This window comes from Lepidothrix coronata, unplaced genomic scaffold (genome assembly GCF_001604755.1).
Source record: "Lepidothrix coronata isolate B3197 unplaced genomic scaffold, Lepidothrix_coronata-1.0 Scaffold149, whole genome shotgun sequence".
Lineage (NCBI taxonomy): Eukaryota > Metazoa > Chordata > Aves > Passeriformes > Pipridae > Lepidothrix > Lepidothrix coronata.
The window spans coordinates 495,769-521,462 of record NW_016690329.1 but is presented as its reverse complement, the minus strand read 5'-3'; the positions used below and the strand labels follow the sequence as shown (position 1 = coordinate 521,462).

Here is a 25,694-nt window from a genome sequence, read left to right as displayed (position 1 = left end):
AGCTGTATTGATAGGGAGCACCTTTGGGCATGGTCATGACAAGTGCCAGCCCATCTGAGCATTATTTGTGCAGGAAAGAAGTGAAATGTAGAAAAGGCTTACAAAAATGAGGAATTCCTACATATCTGTGTGTACTGCTCCCGTGCTGTCAAGTCCAAAGGAAAGCTTTTTCCCTTTTTCTTTCAAGGTATCATTTTCAAGCTGCCTTCAAGCCATAGCAGCCCTGGATCCTCAATTTCTGGGGCCTTGACCCTCCCTCCTGTGCTCAACTACACGATCCGAATGAGCAGCAGGATCACACAGACCACCAACAGGATACGGGAGCGCATCTGGACCGTAGGCCCACACAATTCCACCTCCCAGAGCCAGATCTACAGCCGGGCCTTTATTTATATCCAGGACAGCATTGAAAGGGCCATGATTGAATTACAGACTGGCAAGAAACCAGAGGAAATAGCTGTTCAAGTCCAGGCCATGCCTTACCCCTGCTACAACAAGGATATGTAAGTTTGGGTGGCTTTTGTCTTCATGCTTCGTGTAAGCTTATCTTGTCTGACCTATAAAAATGATTTTTGGTTTTGTTTTTTGGTTGGTGGGGCTTTTTTTTTCCTCAGAGTTTTGAACAAAAGAGAGAATTTTGGTCTCTAGTATAAGTGGTCTATGTTTGGTTTGCCTAATCTTTTGTTTTCAGTGCTCTGTATGTACCTGGATTGTCATGGTAACTATAGGTTTTACAGGAGGTACAATTCCCTGTTCCTGTTTTACTACCCATGGTGGAACTGAGAGTTGACAGGACTTGGGTTAAATATGAACACTGGCTTGTTCTGCAGGTGTTTACATGCAGATAATGCAGCAGAACTTAGAAAATGGATTTATTGGGAAAAAAGCATCCCTAGGTTTGTAAGCTGTGTTCCTAGAGATTGCTGTCCAGCTGTGGTATTTGTTATTCATTCCAGTGATTCTGGATAACGTTCAGCGTATACTGAGAAACTCTCAATCAGGTGGTGCTCAGATGCTTTAAGGAGGATAAGAGGGAAGTTAAGATTGTACCATTCATCTCTGCAGTAATGAGGGAGGACAGAGAGGCTTTTGCTGCACTGAGTTGCTGGGTTAACAGCCTGTTAACAGAGCAGTGTAAGGACCAGAATAAGTTTTGGATGGTGAAGCAGATCAAAAAGTTTTGGATCAACTTCCTTTTCCTTCAGCTTGAGCCAGATCTGCAGCCAGTATGAACAGCATCTCTGCCAAATGCAGTAGAGAGAAGCGAATCTCTCACAGCTGAGGAGCTGCCCCTCTGGCAAGGCAGTTCTGGTCTGTGTGGGAAAGCTGGCAACATAGCACTGCCTCATAGTTATTACCCTGACCACGGCTGGTGGCCAAACTGGGGGGAAAACACTCAGGGAAGGGATTTCAGTGTCTGTCAGAGAGCACTGAAGGATGTTCAGCAAGCTGTATCAGAAGGTTGGGTGGTTGCTGTGCCCTGTACTTGGACCAAAAGTAGAGACTGGACCTACGAGCAGTGTGTACTGAAAAGCCTCCAGTCAGCTGCATGAGCCAAAAGATTGTTTGAGAGCTATAAGGTGCCATTTAGGAGCTATAGCAGAGCCATGAATATTCTGTCCCAGCTGTCACTTAGGAGAGCTGGAGGCTTATAACCTCTTCTTGGGGTAGTTACAAGCAAAGTGCCCACAAGTGCAGGCAGGGAGCATCCAAACCAAGTTTTGCAGCAAATACCTGAATTATTGCTGAGAGAGAGTTTTGTACAATGATTAACTGGCTGCTGGAAGCACTTACTACAGTGCTGTCTGCTCCTTTTCCTTGTTCTTGGCCTGCTGGGAAAACCTCTTGCCTTCGGGTTTCCCTCCCCACCCCAGGTTCAAAGGGACATGAGTTTGCTCAATTATTAAAATACCTAAAGGCTTTGGATTTGCATCCAGTAGAAGTCATCATAAAATGCCTGCTTATCAATTGTTATTGCACAGTTACCATCCTGTAGGGAAAAGGAGGAAATATAAATATACCAGTACACAGAAGGTGTTGGGAAATGCTGAATTTTTAATAACTAGAGAGTATGCAGAAGGTGGTAGCAAAAAAAGAAACCCAAACAACAAAGAGCCAGTAGAGCTACTGAAGTGCCTTTTCATGGTTCTTTAAAAATAAGGCTTCATTTGCATGGAAGCATTTCTGGAAGCACTGGTTCATAGGAAATTTTCAGCTTCACAGGTAAAAAAAAAAGTTAAAAACCAATGTAGTGTTAATTTTATACTGTTATTGTACATTAAGCTTTTTCCAGGAATGACACTGATTGTGTTTTTTAAGCCAGGTTTACAAATTAAGGAGGAAAGCATAGGCCCTGCAGATGCAATTAAGGGAATCTCCTGCTCTAAAAACTTGCTTTCCATCACAAAAGGACAAATTTATTGTTGGCCATTGTTGTCTTTTTTTTCTGCACACATATGGCACTGGAAGAAGGTTTTAATTGAAGTGAGGAGCCAAGAAGTGTGACCTGGATCCTCAAAACCTGTTCTTTGGGATAGTAGAACAGACACTTTGAAGGGAAGGATCTATATCACGAAATATGACCTGACAACAACATTTGGCCATTATATCTGTGTACAGAACTGGAAGTTGGGGCTGGTTGCTGTGATCTTTCCAGATGGGATACAGCCCATCAGAGAGCCAGGAGATGCCACTGCCCATGGCACTTTCTGCTCTTGCCAGTGGTGCTGCTGAGCTAAACTTCCAGACTGCATCAGGAAATCCCTCTGTAATTCAAAAAAAAAAAAAAAAGAAAGAAAAAAGATTTTGAGCAGTCAGGGGTTTCATGAATAGAAAATCCAGTGCAATGGCAAAGGAGTCTTTTTTTTTTTGGTAATTATTAATTTTACTCCATGTTTTGAAATCTAAGCATGTCTTTTCCTGTGCCAAAGTATTGTTCTGAAAAATATATTCTGCATAAAGCCTTAATCCCCAGAACATTTGGTATTCAGCTAAAGCCTGCATTTGCCTTTTACAGGTTCTTAACCAGCGTGACCTACTCTCTTCCATTTGCTCTGATGGCTGCCTGGGTGCTGTTTATAGCTGATTTTGTTAAAACACTTGTTCAAGAGAAAGATCTGAGGCTTTATGAGGTACAGTGAAACTTTCTGGGGCGTGCAAGATTATAAACAGATTTTCCTCATTAGTGGCTACTGTGTCTCATGTTCAGTATTAAATGGAGCAAAACAAGCATTAAGGAAAATAGTCCAAATACCTGTTGTTTGACCTGCAGTGTTTGAATTCTGACATTGTAACCAAGCTCAAAGCCACAGAAACTCCCTTCAAGTGGAGGAAATATTGCTTTGCAGTTCTGAGCAGGGGAAACATGAGCACCTCACAAAATTACAAGTTTTCTGAAGATTTAAAGCTCTCTAAAAATTGACTTTGAGTCATACCTACTGGGGACAAAGACATGAAAAGTGACTTATTTCCTATCCTTGAAGTTATTATACTTAATATTTCAGAAGGTGCTACATATGACATCAGCTCCTCTGAAATGAAGTTCTTCGGGTTGCCTATTGGAAAAGAATTGACATTGAGACATAGGGAATTTATTAAATTAACTCAGGTTTTCAGTGTGATCACTGTCAACAGAGATGAACAGCAGAGAACTTTAGTAAAACTAAGCTTCAGCAAGCAACAAAAGCTCTAGCAGATTTGGGTTTTATCTGACGCCATGGAAACAAATGCTGATTTGCCAAAAACATTTCCAAAAAAGGGCACTCTGTGACCTGTGATGAGATGGAAAATGAGTGAATGCCAGGGGCTCCCTGGCAGCCCCTTACTCAAGTTTAGGGAACCATTTTCTCTGTCTCTAAGGACCAGGGTGTCAGTCATCTTTTTAGCTATGTAATAATCTACAAGAAGACACCAGCACCTGTACTTTCTTTTGGATTTATCAATACAAATTTGCAGTTTTATGCAAGTCTTGGGGACTTGATCATTAGCTAATTTAATAAATTAGTATTGCTTCCTTGTAACCATGGTAATTCGGCTATTATTTGTTGAATTGGGGTTGTGTAAGAAATGGTTTGGTGAGAGCTTTTACACTCAAGCCACTGGACCAATTAGGATAATTTTAAAAAAAATAAACAAAATGCTTTAGAAAAGTTACAAATCTGAGGCCAGAAGCTGCTTTGGAGCTTGTGAGCTGTGACAGTTGATACTTGCAGATCCTGTCTGTGCTGTTCTTTTGCAATAGACTGCTTTGCAAACCTTGGGCATTCCAGGAACGTGAGTGCATGGTTTCTCCCTGGATAGAAACACACAAGATGGCACAGTGGGAAAGAGCATGGTCTGGTTGCATGACCTGTCCAGGAGCTGAAAAAGCAAATCATTCAATGTCAGCAGAAAGATATCTTCATTTCTCCCAAATGTCTTTTGTGGTTGTTTTTTCCACCTTTCTCTCTGTAGTACATGAAGATGATGGGTGTTAATGCCAGCAGCCATTTCATCGCCTGGTTCGTGGAGTGTGCCATCTTCCTTCTGATCACTGTCACCTTCCTCATTATTGTTCTAAAAGTGGGTGACATCCTTCCCAAAACAAACACAACACTCCTGTTCCTGTACCTCATGGACTACAGCCTGTCCATCATAGCCATGAGCTACTTCATCAGTGTTTTCTTCAATAACACCAACATAGCAGCCTTGGTGGGCAGCCTCGTGTACATCCTCACCTTCTTCCCCTTCATCGTGCTGCTCGTCATTGAGAATCACTTGAGCTTCTCTGTGAAGAGCCTCCTGGTAAGTTCTGCTTTTCCATAACATTCCTAACCATGGAAGTAGATGTAAAGCCTTGTTTCTTACGAAGGGTCAGTATAGCTAGGTATTGGGTTTCAGAAGTTAGACTTGTTTTCTCTGAGTCACCAGATTCAGGAAAGGACATCTATTAATGAAAGTGGTGGAATAATTAACCACATGGCACCAGTTAGGTGATTCTCAAGCAGTGCTCTATTTTAAAAGCCTAAAATAAAGCCCTGCATGAGGGAGGAAGTTGGGTCCTGAGTGTGGAAGCAAAAGAAAGTCAGGCTCTAAGGAGACGTTACAGCCTGTCACCAGTAGTACTTCTCATCATAAGGCTGGTCCAGCGCTCTTTGTGACTGTTGGGAAACAAACTCTACTCATTTTCCTGGTTAATGGGGGGACTGATTGATTACCTGACTTGACTTGTCTTCAAGAGTAATTCATAAGTTCTTTGTTTTCAATTTTGTTTATTCCCCAGAGCCTGTTGTCCCCAACCGCCTTCAGTTATGCAAGTCAATACATTGCTCGCTATGAGGCACAGGGCATAGGTATGCTTATTGTAGACAAAACTAGACCCTGAGTTCCCCTGGTGGGGACATTTCACTGGCTAACACAGATTCTGACTGTATTTCCCAATTCCTTTCTGCAGGTCTGCAGTGGGACAACATGTATAAGTCCCCCATGATTGGAGACAACACTTCCTTTGGCTGGATGTGCTGGCTCATTCTGATAGACTCCTTCATTTACTTCATCCTGGGGTGGTATATAAGGAATGTTTTCCCAGGTAAGGATAAAAAGCATTAAGGGTGGTGCTGTACCATCTCTTTTGGAAAACAATACACACAGCAATGGCTGATTCAGTGCCTCAGGCAGTGAGACAGTCTGCACACACAGGATACCTCTGTTCTAGATCAAAGAGAGCACGACTTAGTGGATGTCTGAGCTGTTAATAACACTGAGACAGAGCAGAGCAGGGGAGAATTAGGGTTCCTCAGCTTATCACATGGGTAGGTGGGTCTCCTGAGAAGCTAAAGCCAAGGACACAGGAGGATGCGTTTGCAGTCTGGTGGGTGAGAATGAGAACAGAGAACATTGGCCTGCATTTGTCAGCTGAGTGATTTTGAGTTGTGTTACTTACATCATTTGATTTCAAAAAGTGATTCCTGCCTTGGGCAAGAGCCAGTACATTTGTCTTCTGCTTTTCTTCCCCACCTAATGAAGCAGTCCACTGGCATAAGGAAATCTACCCAGTGGAAAACGTAAAGTACTCCTGCCCTCCAGCTATGGAGTTACTCAGAATAACAAAACAGGGAGTGCTTCCTGCTGTGCCAATCAGGCAAACTCTCTACCAAGTCTCAGTAGCACATGAGCACATCAAGAGGGGAGAGATTTCTGTGAAGTTCATTTTGGCTATTTTGAGTGCACCCCACATAGTGATGCTTCCTGGGGAACAGACACCTGAATGAGACTCCTCTTCCTGCAGGTAGATATGGCATGGCTGCTCCCTGGTATTTCCCATTGCTTCCATCTTACTGGATCGAATACAACGGTTACCTCCCCTTCTGGAATGAGAAACAGAGAGGCCTTCTCTTCTCCAAGCTGATGTTAAGGAAAGAAGTCACCCTCAACAATAAGATATGTATGTGGATACTACATGGGGTACAATAATAACTTATATTTTAGGTAAACAGAGCTGAATTTCTAAGGGGGCACCATACTCAGAAAACACATTTATCCGTTGATCCTTATTTTGTAGCACAGGAAAAATTGGAAGCTGATACTTACATGAATGGAGATTTGGCTTTTAAATTATATTTTTTCTTCCTAAGCAGATCCAGTACTGCTTGTCCCATGCATATTCATGTATGTTGTAGTTGAGCAGTTACCTTACATGCTTATCTCTGTCTACAACACTCTGTGTAGAAATACACTTTTGCTTGTGCAAGCAAATACGGGTTTCCACTTGGCAAATGGGACGTGTGCTTCTTTGTTCATCTCTTTAAATGTTTAGCCTGTAAAATATTGTGAGCTCACACAGAAAAGCTTGCTGATTGTACCCAGCTGAAAATACCTTAGCGGTTTTGCTGTATGTCCTCTAATTTTCTGTGCTTGCTTAGTGTAAATTAAGTTAGGTGCTCTGAAACACCTAGATATGAGACCTTTTCAGAAGTGATTAATGCCTATTGTCAGGAGTGATTAGAAGCTGCAGAAGTAAAAAGGAGAAATCCCAGAGAGCTCAAAGTGATACAGATCCGGTGACATGTTCTCAATGTTCCTGGATGAAAGGCACCTGCCTTGGCTGTATTTTGGTTTTAAAAGCCCTGCTTATCTCTGAGGTGAGAAAAGTAGCACAAAGAGCTGCTGCAGTGCAGTAACTGACCTCTGCCCCTTCTCTTCGATGTCAAAGGTGCCCCCCACCCTCACCTGGAACCGGAGCCCACTGATCTCCCCTTGGGAGTCTCCCTCCATGGCATAACCAAGGTTTATGGATCCAAAGCTGCAGTGGACAACCTCAGCCTCAACTTCTATGAAGGGAATATCACTTCCCTGCTGGGACACAATGGAGCTGGGAAAACTACAACCATGTGCGTGCCCTTTAAAGTGGCTCTTTTTTATACCGTGGGATGTGAGTGAGTGAAGGAGAGAGCAAGTGGGGCTGGGCAGTGATGGGAGACTGAGAAAGTGACTCTATTAGGCCAAATCACTCATGTAGTTTTATCTGGCTCATGGATGACCTCAGGAGTTCCTGTATCTGTTTGAATTCTTCAGATTCTAAAAGATTCTTTGCTCCTTAGGGACACGCTTTTTAATCTCGTGAGACACCTGTAATGCCCAGCACAGCAACTACTCAGGTGTTTTGTTCTGTGGCACTTTGGTGCCTGGGGTTAGGCTGTTGTGGATGCTGTGGGTAGCTTGTGCACACACCAAAGCTGAAGTGATACTAGCAAGAAAACTTAATAAAGATACACTTCGGCTGTAGAGGCTCATGTGTTGGCTGGGCTGGAATGGCAGGGGATTAATGCATTGGCCTTTCAGCCTTGCTGTTTATAAATTATTATTTGACTTGTTAGATAACAGCACTGAAACAGACCTGTAGAACTTGATTTCTCCACTGATATATATGTGCATATCTCTGAAAGCAACATTAAGCTGATAAATAGAAGCCTCAGAAGAGCCAAAACCAGTAAGACAGATGTGTGCTTCATCTCAGCTTATTATCAATTCATCTCACATTCTGTTTGCAAAGTGTAGGCAAAGGTGATATGCAGAAAAGTATAAAACCTTCTTGAAACTTAGTGCAGGCTTCAAATCCCAAGTAAGGTCACAAGTTACTGCTTTTTAATGATGGTTAAAAGTCCCAGGAGAGAGAGAAGCTCTGGGAAGGTGAAGGGCAGTCTGACATGCATCTCGTCCCTGTAGTTCCTCCAGGACAGCTCCAAAAATGAGCTTTAACATGCAAGTAGGTATTCTGAGCAGAGGGTGTCTGACTCAGGTCTGTTGGCCATTTCTCAGTGGGTAATTATTTGGTTGAAGTAGATGAAAATGCTGCCCACTGTGAGGTGTCTTGTCTGGAAGTCCTCTCCCATTTCTCATTAGTAATGGCAGTGAAACCAGTCTTCCACCTCTGATGTGGTTAGTAAATGAAGAGGTGGGTTTCAGTCTCAGTTGTGGTCACAGTATAAGGCTGTCTGGGTGCTGCAGGCAAACCTCAAAGAATGGAGTGTAACTGCATTGTGTGAATTCCCAGTAATTACACTGGAAGTTGAGGGTGTTTGTGAGTGTTGGTGCATGGAATGTGCAGTGGTCTGAGTAGAGAGAGGAAGGCTGAAGAAGATAGAAGTGAGAAGTGGCCAGGGTTCAGTGAGTGAGCTTGGTGTTTGCCCTCACATTCCCACAGAAGGATACAGCAATGTCCATGGATGTTAATGGGCCGCCACTCTGCCAGAGTATGGTGAGGCAGCAGGAGACACAGTGGGCAGTGGCCTCTGGCTGGAAGGAGTGGGATGGTGATAAAAGGAAACCTTGAAAGTGATGACAGGTGCAGGACCACGTGAAAAAAATTACTTATGGTTTTCTCCTTTTTCTAACTCCCCTCTGTCTTTGTTTTTCCTTCAGATCTATTTTGACTGGATTGTTCCCTACATCATCAGGTACTATCTTTGTGTGTGGCAAAGACATCAGGACTGACCAGGAGGTCATCAGGAAGAACATGGGGGTGTGTATGCAGCACAATGTGCTCTTTAACTACCTCACCACGAAGGAACACCTGCTGCTCTACGGGTACATCAAAGTCCCTCACTGGAGTAAAGAGGAGCTCTACCAAGAAGTGAAGAGGTATAAAAACAGCAGGATTGGAGAAGAGAGAGAAATTGTTGTGTGGTGGTGTCAGTGTCACTGCAAAGCACAAATTAATGGATTTGAGGAGAGTTGCAGATCCAGTTTAAGGTTCAAATGATACCTTGGTCTGACCACAGGAATATATTGATACCTGTGGCTGTAAGAAAACAGTGTCTCCTCTCCAGGAGGTTTACAAGCTTCTGTGGTAATTCTTTGGAGATGAATTTATAGGGGTAAGGGTCTAGTCCTTGCTGCTTTACAGTTTTCCTCTGAAAAAGATTTAATCAACCAGTCAGAAAGATGATGTTGGCTTTATTGGTTCTGCAGAGAAGTGAAGCAGCCAGAACATCCCAAGGAGTTTGAATCTTGATGTCTTAGTTGATGGGGTTGAGCCTTTAACCTTGACTTGTCAGATGAAAACTTTGAAAACATCCTAAAAAATGTTTTAAATTAAAATCCCTATGACTGAGCTACAGGGTGACTCGTCTCCCTGTTCCGTGATCACTCAGAAGAGCAGACTATACTTGAGCAGTTTTTCATTTGCAGTTATGGGAGTTTTTTGGGTATTTTCAAATTCCCTGCTTTTAAAAGATGCCTGAAGGACAACCTTTTGGGGTTGTTTTTCCTTTGTTTTCCAGGACCTTGAAGGAGACTGGGCTGTACAGCCACCGTCACAAGCTGGCTGGCACTCTGTCCGGGGGGATGAAGAGGAAGTTATCCATAGCCATTGCTCTCCTGGGTGGATCAAGGGTGGTGATACTTGATGAACCAACCACAGGGGTTGATCCATGCTCCCGGAGGAGTATTTGGGAAATTATCTCCAAGAATAAAAAAGGTACCTTGATTGAATGAGATACTGCCCAGTGGTGAGGGGACTTTGTGTCACTTTTGCAAATACGGGATCAATGGCTTTGAACTGTGGGTTTTGGAGGGCACAGAGAAAGAACTGTGGGAGACTGGGATTTTGCAGGTCTGGAGGGTGCATCCTGGTTGGTTTCTGTAAATTCAGTGTCATTTGAAAAGTAACTTTACCATAACACACAATTTACAATACAGTAACTTTCAGCTTCTCTCTGCTGTCGCCTTTCATCCAATATGACTAATAATTACAAAAAAATGCAGTTGATTTTCACCTGATACTCAGTGTCCCCTCACTCTTCAAGGCTTCCACCTGTCTCAGGTAACCACGTGTGTTCATTCTGTGGTGGCTGACATCAGCTTTGTGTTTTCCAGGCAGAACCATCATTCTCTCAACACATCACTTGGATGAAGCCGAAGTTCTGAGCGACCGAATCGCCTTCCTGGAGCATGGAGGGCTTAAATGCTGTGGTTCACCTTTCTACCTCAAGGAAACCTTTGGTGATGGATACCATCTGACACTCACCAAAAAGAAGGTTTGTGTCTGAGCTGGTCTTAGAGCTGGAGTTCTGTCTCTGAGGGAGCCATCCAGGCTTGTTGAGGGATGTAGGCACTTAGAGCTGTACTGACAGGAGCTGAGTGACAGATCCAAGGATAGCAGTACCAAAGAGCTGTTGAGGGTCTGGATGTGGGCATGCTGCTTCTCAGTGAGAGATGCCCACAGAACACGTGTCCCTGCTTTCCTCAAAGCAGAGGGAGGCTCTCCAGCAAGGCCACCAGAACAGCCTCCATGGCCCTTGGAAACAGGAATGTCAGTGCTCTGCTTTGTTGAAAAAGAACGGGGTCTCCTTGAGTGTTAAAGACAAGGCTGGATGCAGACTGTGAACTCTGGAGTTCAGAGGAATAAAGCAGATGGAAAGAGTCCATCCACACTGTCTGGCCTGAGGCAAAGTGTTCTGCTTGCAAGGAGTGAGGAACTTTGCTCTTGACAGTGTTCATTAGAGTGCTGTTGGTGGGCCCAGCACACAGAATAATGAGCAGATACCATGGGAGACCAGTCCCTCTTCCAAATTGCTGGCAGTAGAGATAGAGAAAATGAAGAAAGACCCATGTGCAAGCCTTGTTTTTCTTGGGAAAGAGAGTGTGTGTATGCTGGCAGCCAAGCTCAGGTGGCAGCTCCCTGGTGGCCAGGCTTCTTCTGTTGTACCACAAACCCTCGAGCCAGTGCAGAGTGGTTGATTGAGCCCAACCTCAATCCCTGTAGGCAGAGGGAGCCCAGCAAGGTTTTAGATGGACCAAGATGGGCTCAGTGCCACACATCCCTTTTCAAGGGACAGAAACCCCTTTTCCTCTGCTTTTGCTATTTACCTTGGAGTGTTGATTACCTGGTCTGAGATCACTTCTGGATTATGCTCTGGGATAGGATTTGGGCTACATCCTGCAGGAGGAAGTTTGACCTCATAGCTCTCTCAGTAACCACAGATTCTTCTCCTCCTTTTTCAGAACATGATAGAGGAGTGTGACACCTCAGCAGTGACCTCTTTGATTCAGTCTCATCTTCCAGAGGCTTATCTCAAGGAGGATATTGGTGGAGAACTCGTGTACGTGCTTCCCCCCTTCAAGTCCACAGTCTCAGGGGCCTACCAGGCGCTTCTCAGAGCCCTGGACAGCAGCCTGAATGATCTGCACCTTGGCTGCTACGGGATTTCAAACACGACTGTGGAAGAGGTATGAGCTCAGGGTCCACTGGATGTAAGGAAATGTTATGGAGATTAATTTCACAGCTCTGCTCTAGCTCTGCTTCCTGGGCTAGATGGTGGTATGTTTTGGATGTGGGAGTTTCAGGCAGGGAAGAAGTGGTTTGGTTGTACAGCGAGTTACACTTAGGAACACATGAGTGTGTAGGTGTATCCATAAATCCATACATATACTAATGCACAAAGTTTGCCACTGTCTCACCTTGCTAACAGCTCAGAAAATGAGATACTGGAGTTAGACTAAGGAGAGAGGGCAAGGATGTGTTTCCCCTGGAAGTATTCTCCTGGCCTCCATGCCTCTGGAGATGGGAAGGAGTCAGCAAACCATCTAAATGATGGACTTGGGCATGAATGCTGAAATCGCTGTGTTGTACAAGTGAGTCACCTGGTGCATCTTAGCACAGGCACCTTTCTTCCCATGGGAAATCTTTGGTCAAATAAACACATTTAATTGCATCAGAAACAAAAAGTAAATTACAAACAGTGATGACCCTTGTCTTGCGGAAAGGAAGAAGGGAGATTGTTGCCTTTCTACTCAGAAATGGTTTCTTGCTTTTAAAGCATTTTCCCAAGGTAGCAAGAATAAGTTATACATCATGTACCATGTGCAGCTTGGGTGCCATGGCTGCACAGTCCCAGCCAGGAGGCAGTGGGGCTGTCAGAGGCTAGAGGGGAAAATATTCCAGGGAAACAGCTCTCCCTGTTTCTTCCCTGGTGCCATGCAGAGAACTTCTGTGTGCTGCTCACTGTGTGGGTGTGGAGGGAGTAGGGTTATGTAGGGCCTGAGATAAAGTGTAGCCCTGTTCACACCTACTCACTGGCCACAGAGCAGGTGGTTCTAGGACAAGGTGAGTCCAGGGGGCAGCTGCAAAGGTTTGATTTTCCACTGCTGCAGCAGAAGAGAGACAGGAGGTGACGGGGAGCTGGACAACAACAATTTTACACTGATAAAAACAGAGCACAAATGGAATAGAAAGAGGATTGTAATGCACAATCGCTGCACCAATTACAGCTATGAAACAGAAGAGTGGATTCTGGTTATTGTTTTGTTAAATGGAGTCATTTGGACAAATTTTCCTTCATATTTTCTTGCTCTAGGTGTTTCTCAATCTGACAAAAGAGCTGGTAAAGGACCAACAAGAAGATGCTGCACTGCCCCACCAGCTGCCTGGAGCCAGTGGTCAAAGTGGCAGTGACGGAATGTCTGTGAGCACAGACACCTTCACAGACAGAGACGGTACTCAATTACCTCCGGGTTTTATTCCAGATCTATCACATATGCAAACAGTGACAGATGGACTGATTTGAGCTCCCTGTCTTCTTTCTTTGTTGAAAACCACATTTCATCCATCCAGGAATCAGAAAACCAATAAATCACTGGAAATACAGCACTCATCAGTTCTTTAGATCCCCTGGTTTGGAACAGTCTGAATCACAGGATAAATTACAGAGGGGTTTTGTTTGCATCTGCCTTCCTTTAAATTGATCCAGGTTTTAAGCTAATCAAATACAGCATGTGGGTGAAAGAGTAAATGTGTACCTCTGAAAGTAATTGCTGTAATAGATGTAGCGGATTATTTCTCCATAAGTAGCAGAATTGAAAAGAAACTTTGTGGAAACCCCTTAGTCTGTTGGAAAAGCAGCACAGCTCTGAGCTGGCTCCTCCTTGCTACTTTTTGCTGTGTCCCAGATGTTGCTGTATGGTAAAGGAGCCCAAAGGACCAGACAGTGCAATAAATTAGCATTCAGAAGAGGATCAAGCTTCACCACTGTCCCTGAGGGCTTGAGAGCTGCTAAAGGTGGCACAACCCCAAAATGGCCAAATACCTGGTTGAAATGCTTTCTTGGAGTAGAAACATTTCTTGCTACTTAACACCATTTATAGTTAGGGAGGCATCCAAAGGTCAACTCAGAGGTATTTTTGTACTCAGTTCTCAAAGCTGATCTGCAGTGTAAATGTTACTGTAAACAGTCAATCACATGTGTAGAGAAGTGTTTTGTGTCACCCTTAAACAGAAGATTGAAAAGGATTTGCTTCATGTTGTATTATATAGGTTAATATTTCATGAAGAGGAATAGGTTGCACAGGATTTGGTTCTGCTTTCAGTATACCACAAAATCTGTCCATGCACAAGGTCAAGTGGTTTGTGCTCATTTTCTTATTTCAGGATGAATTCTGTTATAGATTTGTCTGAGGACTTGTTTTTTAAATGATGAAAAATTTCAGTTTGTAAATCCAAGAATAATATGCTTCCCCTGTAAGTTGTAGCTGGGTAGGAAGGATGTAGATAACTTAGAGCATCTGGAAGCCTGTATTTCTCTTGCAAGGTCCCAAACTGAAAATCAGTACATGTACACATTTGAAATTAAATAAAAAGACTGGTGTTACATGAGCTTAAGACTCAAGCCAGAATCTGAGTCCTGTCCCAAGCCTGACCCTGTGCATGTTCCAGCTTAGTAGTTTTGATTTTTCATCTTTAAAGGTGTGCAGGAAGAGAAATGTACTCCCAGAGTACTATAACCATCAGTTCCCTGCACTGCACAAATACTGATCCATGACAAAACGCCTTCCTTTGTACCCAGACCAGCTCCTGATCAGATCCAAAAGCCTGCAGGGTTTGCCACTGCTGCTGAAGAAGACTTCAGCTTTGTTCATCAAGAGATTCCACCACACCCGGCGGGATGTCAGAGGCTTCATCGCTCAGGTCATCCTCCCAGTCCTCTTTGTGATGGCTGCCATGGGACTTGGGACACTGAGAACCAAGGAGACCGAATATCCCGAGCTCCTGCTGTCCCCCTCTCTGTATGGCACATCTGACCAGGCAGACTTCTTTGGGTGAGTGGTGGTCTTGGTGACTCCTAAATACATTGGGTTATAACGAGCCAGATTTGCCTTCAGGATTATTTCTAAGCATAGCCAGTGGAGAAGTGTTAGTGTAGTTATGTTATGCAGTTATGTAGAAATCCTGTCCTAAGGGATCTCTGGGGCAGATGGCTTGGTTCAGACCAGCAATTAAAAAGCTCCAGGAGAACAACCTCTTAGTTGGAATTAGCTATGAAATGTGTGAAGAATATTCTTGGTGTTTCCATTGGAGTCCTCTGGCCCTTTGACAGCCATAGGGATTGTCTTAATATATACACACTCTTGCCCCAATGAGAAATGGAGGTCCCTGCATCAGTTGTTGCTAACATTACAACTCCTGGATTAAAATTCTATCCATCCTGTGAGCTGTCTGCATCACCCTCCTCTCTGTCAGTACAGAAAGTGCTTTCCTGCCTAGGCCCAGTTAGTCCAAGCCACACAGGCAATTTGAAGAGCATGTGCTTCTCCAGAGTGATTAAGATATCTCCATTGAATTACTTCATTGTGCTTAAAAATCCTATTACCAAAATGATTATAACTTGTATCATCCTGTTTTCATGTTTTGAACTTCTTTCTTTCTGCAGTGGTTCTCAGCTCTAAGTCAGAAATATAAAATTTAGCTCTAAAGCAAGTGTACCTGCTCTAGATGTCCTTTCCCAGGACTGCTCATGCCTTTCTACTTCAGTCCTGATAGATGGGGGAATGAGCCAGAGCTGCATGTCCGAGTCCTCTGTTCCTAATGTTCCCAGCTTCTCCTGATGGATCATTGCTAGAGAGCTGGGGCAGAACCAAGGAGCTTCTTGAATGACCAAAGCCAAATGGGTGTCACAGAGGAGAGAGCTGATTGAGACAAGGCTGGAAAGTAGTGCCTGCAAATTGCAGTAGTTGCATTTTCCCTGGAAATAGAATCTTGATTGTCCAGGAGTTCATCAGTATTCTTGCTTGGATCCAGAGGCACTGGAGTAGCTCCAGGTGTTGGGCAGTCCTTTTAACCAGTGTGACTGTCCTCATGTACTGCGTGTACTTCAGTGATGTTTCCACAAATATTTATTGAACACCTTAAATAAATCCTGTTTCATTCAAACAATTTTCCTCTGCTTAGTAATAGTGGAAGTTCTTTGAACCTTTTCCTGTTTTCTTTTTTCTTTGTAAAATCTTAGGAATTTTAATGAAACCACGAGTGCTTTAGTTGCTTCGATGCTTGCTTTCCCTGGAACGGATAACACGTGCATGAACGAAAGCAATTCGTAAGTAGTTGTTGGGTTTTTTCCCACTTAAACTCCAAATCTGCAAGGTAATTGGCATGACATTATTAGCCATTAGACCTTAATAACTATCTTTGATCATCTTCAGAATTTTCATGCATTGGTGCCACCTGCAGAGAAAAGGCTCTGCCTGTCTCCAGCTTGGCTTGCAGACTCTTTCAGACTCTTTCTCTCACAGGCTGGGGCTGGTGGGATGTGAGTGAGCTGTGAGCAGGGAGCTATGTAGACCTGATTGGTGTAAAGCAGGCCTCAGCCCTGCTGAGAGCTTGAAGTGAAGGCTTGAGTCTGCCAGCCCAGAACTGTAGATGTTCTTAAAGGCAGGAAACTACACTGTGCTTTAAGGAGTTCCACATGGCCCCGGGACCCTGACACTGGTGTTCTTTGCTTGCCTCAAGTATTCACCACCACAAGTGGACTCCTTTATTGCTATGAATAGTGAGGAAGCAGCTTTGGTGCTTTGGTGCTTTGGAACAGGATGCCAGGATGAATCAAGCAATGCTCATCTCTGGGAAGTGGTCCTAGCTGTCCCAATAATACCAGTTATATAGTGAGCCCACACAGCAAGTTCTCAGCAGAGCTTTGGTTACCTCTATCTAAAAGCTGTGCCATGAGGGCTGGTTCATTTTGGGCTCTGCAGATAAATTCTCAAGGAACTGGTAGTAAGATCCTGGGCAGACTTGCATGCTCGTATGTGCCACGTATCTGCTGGCAAATATTTATCCTGGGAATTTACAGTGACAGCCTGGGCAATAGAGTCCATCACAGGTCTGCTCAGCTATTGCCAGGACAACAGCCCTTATTTCTGGGCTCTTTTGAGATGCTTTTGGCCTTTGTCTGCCAACTCCTTGCACTGTCTACTGTAGGAAAAGTGGTGTCTGGATTCTTTTTGAGTGACTGAGTGAATCCAGGCACAGGGAGCAGCGAGGGCTCTCTGCCGAGAGACACGAGAGCAGCAGGAGGAGGGGTATTCCCTGAAGTGCCCAGAGCTGACAAGAAGGTCTGCTTTTCTGCTGAAGCTGCTCAACTGGCAGCCTTGCTGTCATTAAACATGACAGCAATTAGCTTCGTTTGCACACCTGAGCATGGAGAGCCTCAGAGGAAAATGTGTTCGTTTTCAGGCAGTGTTTGACAGAGGACATGCTTGGCCAGTGGATTACCAGTGGAGACCAGGGAACTAAGTATTCTGCCTGCAACTGCACAAATGGCATCCAGGTAATTTGGAGAAACCCAAAAGTGAGGGGTCTTGGGGGGATTTTTGGGGGGCCTTGTATGTTGGGAGTGGTTTTATGGGCAGGCATGACGCTAAGGGTGACTCAGCGTTCAGAATCCTCCTGTCTCTCTCTGACCTTTTTGATTTTGTACACTGGATAACCACTGTCTGCACCAGCTTGGGGCCAGGAAAGGAAACAGCATCCTCATAAGATTCACACTCTAATGTACCTGCCCCACTCCCCATGGTGGAAAAAGGTTTAATGGTGTTTTTGAATGTCGTTTGATTGTCCCATTTAGCAGAGGTGAGTGTGTATTCAAGAGGAAAATTTCATCTTATACAAGCACTGTCATTATATAAAAGCACAGCTATTATTGCTGCTTGCTCTTCAGAATTTAACTTTATGCAAAGTCTTGATCTGCTCCTTGTTATAAAAAATTATGATTAATAATATTAATTATTTGCATTACGAGGGTACATACAGAGTCAGATAAGGGCACTGCTGGGCTTAGTGGGGAAGAGGCAGATTCTGCCCCAAGGGTGTTACAGTTTTACAGTTCAGTTTGGGGTTGAGCTCTCCTCCCTCCAGTGCTGTTCACCTGTCTTCAGCTTTTTTCTAGTAGAAAATCAGACTTGTGGCACAGTGTGAAGCTATTTGTAAGATAAAGGATGTACTTAGTTGAACATTCTTAGTCATTCTTTAAAATGCAGCTATTTTCTGCAGTTTTCTGGACGTACACTTAATTTCACATCATTAAAAGTATTGGCATAATTTCTCCAGTAAGTCAGGATAATGTTCAAAGCTGATTCTCACCTCCAGTGGGCACAGGCAGGTGTTCCTCAGCATGGGGGAAACTGTTCTATGTATTCTGATGAACACATGCACAATGGGGGAGTGCAGGGCTTTTGTTATGGATGAGCTGAAGGAAGCAGCCAGCAGTGCTGTCTGGTAGGACACTTCAACCTCATGAAACAGTCCATGTGACTTTGACCCTCACCATATTAAATTATATATTCAGAACTAATTCAAGGTTTCTCTGAAGCCCAGGAAAACATTCCCAGTGACTGACATTAAAGCAGAAATGTACAGTGTAGCTGCTGTGAAATGGAAGATGAGAGTTTGAGGCCACCACAGTTTTCTGCTCTGTGAGTTGTTTTGCCCTCTGCAGTTGTCTGTGCAGTCACTCTGCTAAGTAGGATCAGCTTTAATTCAGCCAGAATCTTCGTGCATAGCATGAAGTACATTTCAAGGTCTCACTGATGTCAGTAGAACTGAAGTGTAGATTTAAGCCAAGGTTGTTTTTAAGCACTTCCCTAAACATGCTGGGGACAGTATGCAGGGATGTGTGCTGTGTGTCTGCGCACACTGCTTTCTGAAGGATCAGCTTCTGTAGGAATCAGTCTCAGGACCAGAATGTTGCCATTGCCTGCTCTCAGTCCTGTCCTGATATGGTAATTTTTAGTTAAAACGCAAACACTAACATTTTTCTTCATTTGTCTCTGCTCAGACATGTCCACAGATGAACTACACTCCCCCTCACAGAAGGACCTTCTCCACACGGACACTTTACAACCTTACAGGGCACAATGTGGAGACCTATATCCTGGCGACCACCAAAGACTTCCTCCAGAAACGGTACGGCACAAACCTCCAGTCCCTCTCTGAACTGCACTGGGAGCAGCCTCTTACACCTGTCATGTCCCTGTGCTTGGAGAGGTGACAGTGCAGTGGGTGTTAGAAGGGCCTCTCTGGGAATCTGGTGAAGGGAGGAAAAGTGTCCTGCAATCAAGGAATTAAAGGCAAGTGCTCTGCTTGATCATAGCAGAGATAGCCCAGGGATAACGTGTCAGTCACTGGATATGTTGGGGCTGGATCTGCAGACAAGGCTTTGTCTGACTCAGAAATCTTTAAAAAGAGGAAAATCTGACTCAGCCTGTCACGAAGTAAACCCTGGGGAGAGACTTTCCTCCAGGTTTGAGTCTCTGAAGAGCCTCGGTGTGTGCCTCACTTGAACAGGCACAGCCATGCCAGTGAAAGCAGAGGCTGAATGTTGCCTTGTGCCACGGGGCTGTTGGAGCTGTTAGTGCGTCTGGACTCTGCCACACAGCTGCACAGCAGGGCTTGGGGCAAAAGTAGCCTGTCACTAAGGTTGTCAAGGAGTGTGTTCATCTGCCACTGATAAACTGAGCTGTACACCTCCTGGGTAAGAAGCAGTCATCTTACTCCAGTGTGGCAGGCACGCAGGTTAGGAGTCCACACGGCTTCAGAATCTTTCTCAAAGGGAGGCTTTCAGCACAGTTTTTTGATTGTGTTGCCAAGTTTGTTTCTCTTTTCCTCCCCCAAAAAGGGCTCCTGCAGCAGTGGTGGCTTGGCCCCACACTGGGATAAGTTCTTTCAAGTCAAGCTGGAATTCCCTGGGGTGGCAGTGGCGTGTTGGCATGCACCAGCCAAAGGTATTAGAGTGTTTAGATAAGGGTAGCAATGCATCTCCCTCTGGTTTTCACCCAGGTATGGTGGCTGGAGCTTTGGGCTGCCTTTGACATCAGATCTCCAGTTTGATATCAAGCCAGTGCCCCCCAACAGAACACTGACCAAGGTAACTAATCTCCATCTCTCTTCCTGGCATGGGAAGCGTGGGATCCAGGGGAAGCGATGTCAAATTCATGGATATTGCAGAAAAGAAAGAGAAACCTCCTGAAATCTGCAGCTTGGCATGACAGAGATGACTTACAGTTAATTTCCTTGTCTTTCCCCATTCTTCTTTATTGGTCTGACTTCTCTTGCTAGCAGGAGGCAATTTTTCTGCTGTCATAATTTTATTACACAGAGGTGAAAAGATCAATTAGTAGCACCTTTATCTCATGAGGGGATGTATGTACTGTAGCGAGGGCTGGCTGGTGCATTCTGATATGCCCATTCCTCTGGTTCTGCTCAATGAAAATGTTGTAAAGCACCAAGGCTGAAATCTGAGGTAGCAGGGAAATGCAAGAGAGCTGACAATATCCTGTGCCCTCACTGCAAAACCCAGCTGCCAGGAGAGTGTCCCTGCAGAAGCAGAGCTGTTTGCAGAGAGGGCTCCAACAAAAGGGTTTGTCATAGGTGAGGAAAGTTGTCTTGGGAAGGGAAGGGCTGTTGCTGAATGAGAAGGTGACAATTGGCTATTTTTTGCCCTAAAGCAGTTTTTTCCCCTGGTTTTTGAGGGCTGTTAGACACTGGGCTGCTCAGCTGCCTTGGGGAAATCCCCAGGCTTATGTTCATCAAGTCTCAGCAACTTATTACAGAGAGGAAACCAAATTTCTGTACATGTGGTCACATCTCCAGCTGGTGCTGCTTCTCTCCCAGAAGGCAGGTGAAGCTGATGGGCCTCCTTGTGCTGAAAGAGTTCTGCTTTTATTTTATTCCTTGACATGGTTTAGTCATTGCTCTTTAACCTGCAGAGCTTATGACTTTAGATAGCAACCATGGAATGATTCACGTGTGCAAGCAGAACAAACCAAATGTTATCAGGAACATCTCTCCCAAATCGTTTCAATTTCTCGATTGTGTGCAGGTGTGGTACAATCCTGAAGGTTATCACAGCCTCCCAGCCTATCTCAACAGCTTGAACAACTTCATTCTTCGAGCTAACTTGCCAAAAAATGAGACATCCAAATATGGTAAGTGTTCCTTTACAGGAGCTTTACAGGAGATAAATTCTCCCCTTTGAGGGGGATATCCTGGTTCTGTTGAAATCAATGACAACATTTACCTTGACTTCAATGAGGCCATTTCTTTATTCACAATTCTGCAATTCCTTTAAAAACAGAATTGAAAAGCATGAATAGATCACACACTTCATTTGTCTTAGTCAGAGACTCAGGGGAGCTGGACAGGGAGGACCCCAGCTCCCACATAAAACACTTCATCCAAGAAATGCCAGTGGTCGCTCTTTGATTTATTGCTTCTCCTCATGGCACTGGAATAGCTGTCCTTGATACGTGCCCATTAGTTATGCATAGAAAAGCTACTTCAGGTCATCTCCGGGGGTGGTTTAGATTAGGAAATTTTAATATGTCACTCTTCTGCTGAGAGCAGCTCAGGGGGTGTGGGTATGTGTGTGCTTGTGTCTGAATGAGAGTGGGGAGACTGAGATTAAGTGAGAAATATAATTTTTGGCTGTATTTTTCCTCTGACACATGACATACACAGACCCAAGGAGCGTTAGTAGCCCATTTGGGGTTATCTCTTCTCGTAGCTTGGTAATGTACTGCAGCAACCCAAATTCCTGCTGATAAAGCAGGGCACCCTGTCTTTCCCTTTCCAGCATGGCCAGAAGCCTGTCTGTGTGTGCATGCCTGTCTCCAGACATGAAGGGGCTGCAGGGACAAGAGAGAGACTTATGCTGATGCCAATTTGAGAAATCTTATGCAGGAATTTTTGGACTCTGCTCTGCCAAGAGAAGCATTTGTGTGCAGAAATGCCTTCCTGATTGGCTTTCTTGGACAACTGGTGCCCTTCCAGCTGTGTCCTGGTCAAGCCCAGCCCCCCTCACCTCAGTGTCCTGCCGTCCCAGGGGACACACAGATAGGTGACAGTGTTTCCTGGCTCACAGGACTGTTCCTCACTGACCTGTCTGGATTGAGCTAGAATGGAACAGGCACGGGTCTGAAGCTTGGAGTGTCACACCATGAATTAAAGAAAGAGCAGATGCTGACTGCAAGTCAAACCAGCATGTCCTGCTTCCCACCTCACACACCAATGCACCGAGGGTCCCCTCACAAGTGGAACCGGTGCCTGGTCCCTCTCACCATCCCAAAACACCCCTCTCAGTTTGCAGTGAGCCCCCCAGGTCAGATATCCCAGAGCTGCAGCCCCTGCCTGGCTGTGAAGAGAGGAGACCCAAGCCAGGCTCTTCCAGTGGTGGTATCATCCCAGAGCAGCTGAATTATTAAGCAGAGAAGCTTCTTGCTCTGTCTCGGTATTCCCAACACAGGCTGTAGCAAGAGCAAAGGCAGGAAGCTCGTGTGAACAGCCAGGAAGTTTGCACAGGGAAAGTTTTATACCAGCAAAATAACGATTTTCAGTGGGAAAGAATAGCAACAGTTTTTATTCCATCTGTCCTACTCCTTATGTGTTTTTGGAAAGAAATGCTTAGTAGTAAATGACCAGACAGATAATTCTCTGCTTCCCACTAATCATCCAGGCCATAGAATGGGAGAAATAAAGTGAATGGATGAGGATGGCTCCCCTGAGGTAGAGTAAATCCAGTTTGAAATACAATTGAACAGACGTTCTGCGGGGTACGGTCCTGGCAGCTCAATCTATTTGTTGTTGTGACAAATAAATGATGGTTTAAGAACCATTGAAATGGCCAGATAAAAGTGTGTTGTCACTTCAGCAGCTGGAAAGAGGTGCCAGTCTTGCTTTGGAGGTTTGACTTAGATTGTGTATATTTTTTAAAAAAATGTATGAAAAGCTTTTTACCCTGTCACTAAGCAAGTCATAATAGCTTTTGACTTATGTATATTGTGCTTTCTCTTCTCTCAATCCCAACCAACAAAAAAGAGAAAGCATTGAAATGGAAATTTTGACTTCTAGCCTAAGCTTCAGTAAAGGAAAATGGCTTTATAGTGAAGTATTAACAGATTAGACAGACAGTATCTTTCTTTCTCTCTCTCCCTTTTGGGGAAGGGAAACATTTCCTGTCTGTGAGTCTTTATCAGCAGTCCAAGATTTTAATTCCATCTATCTCCCTTATGACAAGACTGAGGTTTGGTTTTTGGAGGTTTTTTTCCTCCAAAATTAATTTCTTATGAAATCCTCCTTTCAAATTCATTTGCTTAGTATGGCATTTGGTCAGCTAAACCCATGGGCTCCTCCTTCCTGATCCCCATGTCAGGGTGCTCATTCCTAGGGAAAATAACCCAGAATAATTCTTCATCACCTAATTCCTCGTCTGGCACCTGGCTGTAAGGAGCTTAAACTCCAGAGGTGGGATGTTCTAGAAAATCTGTCTAGCAGCTCTCCCTGAGAACCAGAGCATTTACTGAAGTGCCTAAATATGAATTGAGAACGTCATTTTTAGGCACGTAAACATCTAAACCCCTTCTCAGGTGCAGGAGTCTTAGAGACTGGGCTGTCTCTTGGTGGGACCATGGCAGAGACCTGCACTGGAGGATGGAACTGGCCCACCAGAGCCCCCCCATGTTCTTCCTTTTGGATTTGTAGGCACAAGTTGCCTCCAAACACAGCAAAATCACTGTGATGAACAATGTTAGTATATTTTGGGCTCAGTGTTCTCCTTGGTAAAGAAGTACTTACACCAAATCTGAAGATACCTGCACAACAGCAGAGAATTTCTCTCTTGCAGTTTGTGCCTGATACAAACCCATTTTAAAGGATTTAAAAAAACCCCAAAAACAACAAATCCCAGGGACTTACCAATGTACTAACTAGATTTTACTAGTTCCTTTGAACAAAGTGCTCTTTTTTTGTTTTTCTTAAGAAAAGAATAGTTCAGAATTAACTCACTGCCACACTGGGGACAAAAGTGTCTGTACCTTACTTGGGTTTATGCTCACATCTCCACAGTTCCCATATTGAGGAAGACATATGTCACAGGAAGGTAATAGTTGTGAAGAAAGGCAGTAGGGAAAGATTTGTTTCTGATGATAAAAGAACAAATGGAATGAGGAGAGATCATCAAACAGCAGCTTTAAAATAAAACATATCCATCAGTTTTGAATGTGTCAGTGTTGAAAATCTAACCTGAAACAAGCATGTGCCTAATTTTAGGTGTGGGAGTGCTGAAAGGAACGATGCTGTCACCAGACAGATGCACAAACAAGGCCTAGGGTTTGAATTTCAGATCTGCTGTGCAGCAAAGGGAAGTCATAGGAAAAATGTGAGTGCTCAAGATTCTGCCCAAGATCACATTGAGATGACAGAGCAGCACCTTTGATCTGCTTTTCTTCTCTACTCACAGTTTTCTGTATTACTGTCAATATTACTGTCGATATCAGGAGCTGATGAAGAAAGCTTTAAATTGGACACATTTTCAATTTCTTTTCTTATTGTGGTTTTCTTTTTTCTTGGTAGGTATTTTCTTATCAGCTCACCCATATCCTGGAGGACAGAGTCAAGAGCAAGTAATGTAAGAGAATCCATTTGGCTGATGCCTGAATTCTTCAGCTTCAAAAGGAGCAAATCAGCTTCCTGGAAACCATAAACCAACCTAAATTACTGAATATCTTTCTCTAAATGATGAAACTGTTCTCTCTTGTTCCCTCTGTTCATGAATAGTGTCTTGCTTGCCACCAGAGCTGATTACCATGAGGGTTTCTTTGCAGGATCCTATATAGATCTGGAGGCCACAGTTACAGCATCCCAGATTTGTGTGCTTTGGCACAATAATAATAATAATAATAATAATAATAATGCCATCATTTTCCTTTTGGCCCTTCCACTACATGCTGTGGTACAGCACTGTGACTCTGCTGTGAGTCCTTTTTCTAGGCCTCATTAACATCAGCAAAGAGAGGAAAGAAAGAAAGGAAGGAATTCTTCCCTCTGAGGGTGGGGAGGCCCTGGCACAGGTTGCCCAGAGAAGCTGTGGCTGCCCCATCCCTAGAAGTGTTCCAGGCCAGGTTGGACAGGGCTTGGAGCAACCTGGTCTAGTGGAAGGTGTCCCTGCCCATGGCAGGGGGGTGGAATGGGATGGTCTTTGAGATCCTTTCCAACCCGAACCGTTCCATGATTGTAAAGGATGCTGGCCCGGAGACAGGACCTTGTTGCTTCTGAGCTCTGAACAACCCTCCTCAGAGAGGGAAATCTGCCACTCTGACTCACCACATACATCCTTCTCCACTTTCTCCCCAGGCTCAACAGTTTACTCGACATCATAGTGTCCATGTCTGTTCTGGTTGGCTACTCTATCACGACAGCCAGCTTTGTGCTCTACATGGTCAAAGAGCATCAAACCAAAGCCAAACAACTGCAGCATATTTCAGGCATTGGGATGACAACCTACTGGGTGACTAACTTCGTTTATGATCTGGTAAATAATTCACATTCCTAAATGCACCAAGAGTAGCACTGCACAGCGGGGGGCGCTGGGGGGAAGTTCTTTATTTAAAGTTCATTGCCTAGACTTATTATTATTACTACCCAGAGTGTTACGTAGTGATTGTTCTCCAGGGCTCTGAAGACTATTAAGTGCGAACCACAGCACTGGGTTCTGCCAAGAGAAGGCATTCCTTCTCTCTGGAGTGTGTGCAAAGCACTCCACGTTTGTCGGAGAGCAGCATGGAACAGGCTGGAGCTTGGTTCCCATTTGACATGGAAGCAGCCAGCTGCTATTCTGCCAGTTGCAGGGCTGGATCCGCTGTCACACAGGCCCCACACATCTGGGGTGAGGCTTTGGGGCTCAAGGCTACAGCTGTATTTGGGAACTCTGGGTGTATAGGGTGGGGCATTAGCACACATCCTACAGCTGACACAACTCTCTTGGGCAAAAATCCATTTCTGGGTTGAATGATCTCTTTAAGATTATGTATTATAAAGGTTTTTAATCCAAATGCAGGTATGTACCTTCCAGGACCTGGGCAAGTTCCTTTTCATGGTGCTGTGTAGATTTGCCAGT

At 44.4% G+C, this 25,694-nt stretch overlaps 1 protein-coding gene across 1 annotated transcript in view; it reads left to right on the top strand.

Annotated features, from left to right (window-relative positions):
- Window positions 1-25,694, top strand: part of ABCA12 (ATP binding cassette subfamily A member 12) — an 83,038-nt gene that overhangs the window by 43,963 nt on the left and 13,381 nt on the right. Inside the window, exons 23-42 of the mRNA XM_017828486.1 lie at window positions 188-503; window positions 3,017-3,131; window positions 4,453-4,782; window positions 5,261-5,330; window positions 5,432-5,566; window positions 6,266-6,421; window positions 7,190-7,367; window positions 8,899-9,117; window positions 9,759-9,955; window positions 10,354-10,514; window positions 11,482-11,706; window positions 12,834-12,972; window positions 14,319-14,571; window positions 15,759-15,845; window positions 16,982-17,075; window positions 18,582-18,709; window positions 19,583-19,670; window positions 20,625-20,730; window positions 24,152-24,206; window positions 24,932-25,109. Of these exons, the coding sequence (XP_017683975.1) occupies window positions 188-503; window positions 3,017-3,131; window positions 4,453-4,782; window positions 5,261-5,330; window positions 5,432-5,566; window positions 6,266-6,421; window positions 7,190-7,367; window positions 8,899-9,117; window positions 9,759-9,955; window positions 10,354-10,514; window positions 11,482-11,706; window positions 12,834-12,972; window positions 14,319-14,571; window positions 15,759-15,845; window positions 16,982-17,075; window positions 18,582-18,709; window positions 19,583-19,670; window positions 20,625-20,730; window positions 24,152-24,206; window positions 24,932-25,109 (3,230 nt within the window). The remainder of the gene's footprint in view (window positions 1-187; window positions 504-3,016; window positions 3,132-4,452; window positions 4,783-5,260; window positions 5,331-5,431; window positions 5,567-6,265; window positions 6,422-7,189; window positions 7,368-8,898; window positions 9,118-9,758; window positions 9,956-10,353; window positions 10,515-11,481; window positions 11,707-12,833; window positions 12,973-14,318; window positions 14,572-15,758; window positions 15,846-16,981; window positions 17,076-18,581; window positions 18,710-19,582; window positions 19,671-20,624; window positions 20,731-24,151; window positions 24,207-24,931; window positions 25,110-25,694) is intronic.